Source organism: Teleopsis dalmanni, unplaced genomic scaffold (assembly GCF_002237135.1).
Source record: "Teleopsis dalmanni isolate 2A unplaced genomic scaffold, ASM223713v2 unscaffolded_contig_0715, whole genome shotgun sequence".
NCBI lineage: Eukaryota > Metazoa > Arthropoda > Insecta > Diptera > Diopsidae > Teleopsis > Teleopsis dalmanni.
Window position 1 is genome coordinate 5,512 of NW_024032097.1, and position 6,488 is coordinate 11,999.

The window sequence follows — 6,488 nt, forward strand, 5'->3', positions numbered from 1 at the left end:
AATGATAATAAATATATGTACGCCGTAACCAATGAAATAAAATATGAATATGAATGTAAACAAAATAAAATTAAAGAAGAAGGATATTTGAACGGAGTTGGTATATTGTATTTTGATTTTAATTGTAAGTTCGAAACTGTAGATTATAAAATTATAATATCTGATAACAAAAATGAAACTGTATTTAACGACCTATATTTTGGTTATTCTGATGATTGCTGTTTAAACATAAAGATTAATGAAATAGAAGAAATTGAATTATTATCTAAACTAAAACCTAGTAATATTAAAAATATTGATGATTTAAGTATTAAAATAAATAATCAGAAAAGTTTTATATCAAAGTCTCTAAATTCTATTAAATTGAATTCCAACTCATATTGGTACGGATTAATGTCATTGTTTATAACCATAATTATGATAATAATTATTGTAAAATGTATAAAAGGAAATTTATGTATAAATATATTTAATAAATGTTTTAATGTAAAAAAGGAGTCGCCAAATCCCTTAAGGAATAATATTGTAGTATATACTAATAAAAAATCTGATGGCGAGGTAACTGTTGAACACAATAATTTTAAAAATAAATACAATTATGAATGGTAAATATATAAATAAATATATTTAATATTTTGTAAATTTATTATAAAACATTTCAAATATCCGATAAGCATATACTGTAAGAAAGAAATTAGTTAACATAATCATAAAAAAAATTTATTTAATCACATATATTAAAAAAAATTTATTTAATCATATAAAAAAAAAAATTTATTATTTATGTTAAGCAAAACCTGTATGAAAATTTAAATATTGTTATATTTATATATATACTTTAATAAAGTTATTGATTTGGATTAATTGAAGTCAAAGTTGGGGTTGGCCATGCCTGTTTGTTGTGATGTGATTTGCTTTTGGAAGTAAAGTCAATTACTATGTCATTGCCTTTCTTTAAGGGCGGAGGTGTTATGTGAATTTATTCCACATATTTGTCAAATTAAGTTTTGTCTTATTTTGTATCAAGACAAATAAAAGACAAAGCGCAATATCACAGTTTTGTTTAGGAATTTATCCTACACTCAAAGTAACGCTTCCTGTTTACTTTATTTCAAGGGCATTGAAGCTTACTTACTGTTTATGCTGATTCAGCCATGATCACTGTAGTCAAGCTGCACACAGTATTCTTTGTTTACTTTATGAACAATATTGCGCTTATGGTTTCTCCTATAGTAATCAACTTACATACGACAAACACCACCACACTTATCTTAAGAATGCAAATCTCAGCATAATTGATTTGGTTTGGTTAGCTTCTGTTTGATTCTATTAGTTCAGTTCGAGTCAAGCCAACTAACATCTTGGTCGTTGTTTAAGTTCATAACACGACCGAAGTGTTCCTAGAAACAAGTGTTTGAAATTAACTTAAATTTATTTTAAAGACTTAAGATAAATTAAATATTAAAAGTGTTTCAAATTAAATTCAATTTATATTAAAGACTTGATATAAATGACGACTAAAAGTGTTTCAAATTAAATTCAATTTATATTAAAGACTTGATATAAATAAAGACTAAAGGTGTTTCAAATTAATATTAAAAACTTAATATTAATATTCTCTTACATCAGTAATTGTTTAAAACTTAAAAATAAACAACAGTTGTTCAATTTTACAATAACCTTGACAATCATTCAGGTTATTAACCTTCATAACATTAGTTGGTTTTTTTTTGTTTTATTTTCGGTTTTGCATTTGCTTTCGGTGATGCAAAATTCTAATAATGCAGCAGCGAGCAGCGCTGTCGAAAACAATTCGACTGCAGCGTCAAATTCTCTGCCACCACTGCCTTCATTAGAAAAATTAAAACAGCAGCGAGCATCTACAAAAGGCAGTATAACGCGAATTAAAAATATTGTTGAGAACAACAAAACTTTATCGTCAACGGAATTGGAGTGTAGACTTAGGATGCTAGATGCATATTATAAGCAGGTATCTTACTACCAGAATCAGATAGAGCGATATTGTCCTACAGATTCAGCGCGCTCTGACATCGATGAGCTGTACGTAAGTACAAAATGTTTAATATTGTCATTAGTTGATGGACGGAGGAGACAAAGCTACCACGAGCAAACTTTCTCGTTACCACAGCTGCCGTCAAACAGATTGCCACATTTAAAGTTGCCTAAGTTTGACGGCAAATATCTTGAATTCAAAAATTTTATACATATTTTTCAAAACCTTGTAGATAGTGATTCACTCTTGACATCAACTGAAAAATTCAACCATTTGTTATCGTGTCTTCAAGGCGAAGCGTTAGCTACAGTAAAGGTGTTCCAGATAACGGAAGACAACTATCCGAAGGCTCTCCAAAGACTCAAAGAGCGATACGACAATGACCCTCTCATATTTCTGGAAGGCATTGCAACACTTTTTGATGAACCACAATGTATTAAACCTGATTCGACTCAACTTCGCCAATTAGTGGACAACGTTTCGGCTTTATATAGTTCGCTTAAGTCACTGGGATCACACGAACAGATATGTGATGCAATCATGCTTCACTTGGTGATGACGAAAGTGGATAGTGAGACGAAACGTAAATGGAATGAATGTCACGACTATACGAAACTACCAACTTGGCTGGAATGTTGCAAGATGCTTGACAGGCGATGTCAACAATTAATGGTACTAGCAAAGGCCAAGCCAAAGGCTACAATCAACCAAGAGTTGCAGCATACTAGTGTTCGTAAACCTTTCAAGCACATCTTAATAATGAAACAAAAGTCTACAAGTCAGATTCATTGTGTATATTGTTTAAAACCTGGTCATTATATTACTAATTGTCCAAATTTTTTAGCTCTATCAGTTGAAAATCGATGTCAACAGGTGAAGCAAATCCAACTATGCTTTAAATCTCGGACATATGTCGATGGTTAAGAATTTGGATTTAAATTCTCCCCACTATTTTATCCCACATCATTATGTAATTAAACCAGATAGCACAACTACTAAATTACGTGTAGTTTTTGATGCTTCAGCTCGTACATCATCACAAGTATCATTAAATGAGTTATTAATAGTGGGCCCTACAATCCAAAATGAACTTGTAATAACATTATTAAGATTTCGATCGTATCAATATGGAATAACGGCTGACATAACAAAAATGTATAAACAATTTTGGCTACATCCAAGTGATCGCAATTTTCAACTAATTTTGTGGCGTGAGCATAAATAGCAAAATATTTCAGTTTATCAACTGAATACTGTTACATATGGTACGAGTTCTGCGCCATTTCTTGCAACTCGGTGCTTACACTACATTGCAGATAACTATCCTTACCGTAAAGAAACAGGTAAAATGATATTAAAAAGGGATTTTTATGTCGATGACATGATCTCAGGAGCAGATGACTTGGAGACATTGCAAGCCATCAAAAATGAAACTACTGAAATATTGGATTTTTATAACTTATCGTTAACAAAGTGGAATAGCAACAATGTTAACATCACTGCACCAAATGTTAAACTTACAGATATTGAGACTGCAAGAGATATGGCATGCCCACTTGGAATGTTATGGAATACGAAAGAAGACTATTTTTGCTTCACTTTTCAATCAACCAATGTACCAGCAAGTCATACTAAACGAAACATTTTGTCATTAGCATCATCTTTATATGATCCTTTGGGTCTAATTAGTCCACTTATCATTAAAGCTAAGATTTTGTTACAGCAACTATGGATAATTGGATGTGATTGGGATGAATCCGTACCTCAAGAAATTTACACAACATGGAACAAAATTCTTGCTGATTTGCATCAAGTGGTAGTTCTTAAAATTCCTAGGTTCACTCGAATCAATAACTCAATTAACATGCAAGTACATGGCTTCAACGACGCATCAATTAGAGCGTACGGATGTTGTATCTATTTACGTTGTCAAGATGATTTTGGCAATGTTAGTGTTCATTTATTAACTTCCAAATCCCGAGTTGCTCCTGTGAAAGCAAGATCATTACCACGTCTTAAATTGTGTGCCGCCCATCTTCTTGCTGGATGCTGGAGCAAGATTAAAGATAATTTATTATATTATATTAATAACATATACTTTTGGTCTGATTCACAGATTACTTTACATTGGATTAGTTCTCATTCTTCAACACTAGCGACCTTTGTTGGTAATCGAGTTGCTGACGTTCAAGAATGGTCGGTAAATGCATTTTGGCGCCATGTACCAACCGATCAGAATCCAGCTGATCTCGTGTCTAGAGGGTGTACCGTCCCAGAATTACTGTCATCAAATTGGTTCAAAGGACCTTCATTTTTAATGTTGCTGTGGCCAAACTGGCCAGAACATTCAATAAATCAACTAACAGTTGACGAACGCAAGTTAGAAACTCGCAAACTAGTGTGCATTTTGGAAGATGTCAAGCCTCCGTATTTGCTACAGAGACTTCATCAGATAAGCAATTATAACAAATGTCTACGTATGGTTGCGCTGATGCTAAGAGGGCACCACAAGCACGATGCACAAATTCAATCATTATTCGTGGTAGATGAAATACAACGCGCTCTGTTGCATATTGTATATCTTATTCAACAACGCTATTTTCACAAGGATATAGTACTTACACAACTCAAACCAATTACGAAGCTAGCTGTATTACCTATTAATTGAACCTGACGGTCTCAATGGGGGCCGGTATGTTAAGTCAATTGGGTTCTCTTGTACTTATTTTAATTTCAATTATTTAACATTTATTTACAACTAAAAAAAGCTTTTAATAGCCGCAGCTTTCCTTTTGTTTTGTTTGTTGCTATTGTTAATAATATGTTTTAAGAATAAAAGTCAGTGGTTTGTGAACCGCTCAACAAAAAAGGTGCGTTTGGATTTTACTATCTTTATATAAAATCAAAAACAACAAAAAGACTATTAAATTAAATAGTTTTCGATCAACCGCAACGAATGGAAAGAATATAAATCATTGTTTCAATAAGGATTCTGTTTCTAAGTTTAGCTTATACTAAATTCATTGCGTCTACCAGGAGACGCCACTCAGGTACCATCTGCAGAGGTCGATAAACTGGTGAACTACTGCGAGAGAATGAAATTGCCTCTTATACTCGGTTGCGACTCCAACGCACACAACGAAGTTTGGGGAAGCACTAACACCAATATAAGAGGTGAGTACCTTTTAGAATTTATACTAGTAAAAAATTAGAAATATGTAATGTAGGTAATACACCAACATTTGTAACTATCTCACGCAAAGAGGTCCTAGATATTACTATAGGAAATACTCGAGGTTGTGAGCTTGTGAGAACTGGAGAGTATCCAGTGAACCATCTATGTCTGATCATAGAATTCTAAGGTTCGACATTGAAGGTTCACCAATTAACAAAAAAATTTTAAGGAACCCAAGAAAAACAAATTGGGAGAACTACACGGAAAATCTGAAAGACAATCTTGTCCAATTAGGGCTAGATGAAATCATTCAGAATGAAATTCAATTAGAAAATTACCTAGAAAACCTTAATGGGGCCATACTAAATGCATATGAGGATAGCTGTCCATTAAGCCTGATTAACTCCACCAAGGATGTGCTTTGGTGGAACAATGACCTTAAAAACCTAAGAAACACTGTTAGAGGAGTTTTTAACTACTCAAAGCGAACAGGAGACTGGTCAGAATATAGGAAAAAACTTACTTTGTACAATAGAGAAATTAGGGCCTCTAAACGCAGAAGCTTTCAAAAATTCTGCGAAAACATAGAAAGCACTACGGAGGTATCAAGACTCTACAAGGTACTTGCAAAAAGCAGCAGCCTCACCTCCACAAATCTCAAGCGAGAAGATGGAAGTTTCACCGAAGGTGAAGAAGAGAAGATACAACTACTTCTGGACGTACACTTCCCAGGATCCTCTCCAACTCTAGGGACGGAATCAGAACACACTGAACCCCCTAAAACAGTAAAGAAAGATGATTGGAAATTCGCCAAAAATATAATCACAATGCCTAAAATCAGGTGGGCGGTAAATTCGCTCAAGCCACTGAAATCTCCAGGTATTGATGGTGTCTTTCCGGCATTACTTCAAAAAGGAATTGAACAGCTACTAGGTCCAATAACTAGAATAGCCAGAGTCAGTATTGCATTGGGATATATACCAAACATGTGGAAAAGGGCAAAAGTGGTCTTTATTCCGAAGGCGGGCAAGAGAGATCCTACTCACCCGAAATCCTTCAGACCAATCTGCCTCACATCCTTCCTACTTAAAGTAGTAGAAAAAGTTGTGGATAACTATATCAGGAATACTACACTGAAAGTAACTCCACTATACAGTCGCCAACATGCCTATAGGGCAGGGCAGTCGACAGAAACGGCCCTGCATCAACTAAGTAACAAGATTCAGGACAGCATAGATAAGAAAGAGATAGCAATTTGCGCTTTCTTAGACATTGAAGGAGCCTTTGATAACACTTCAC

The 6,488-nt window shown here is 33.8% G+C and overlaps 1 protein-coding gene across 1 annotated transcript; it reads left to right on the forward strand.

The window, feature by feature from the left end:
* Positions 1-1,765: 1,765 nt before the first annotated feature.
* Positions 1,766-2,938, forward strand: LOC119663658. Its single transcript, XM_038073267.1, has one exon. The coding sequence runs from the start codon at positions 1,766-1,768 to the stop codon at positions 2,936-2,938; it is 1,173 nt and encodes a 390-aa protein (XP_037929195.1).
* Positions 2,939-6,488: the final 3,550 nt, after the last annotated feature.

Bases quoted from the DNA above. Each gene is read 5' to 3' on its own strand.
- LOC119663658 (XM_038073267.1), top strand. From the start codon at position 1,766: ATGCAAAATTCTAATAATGCAGCAGCGAGCAGCGCTGTCGAAAACAAT.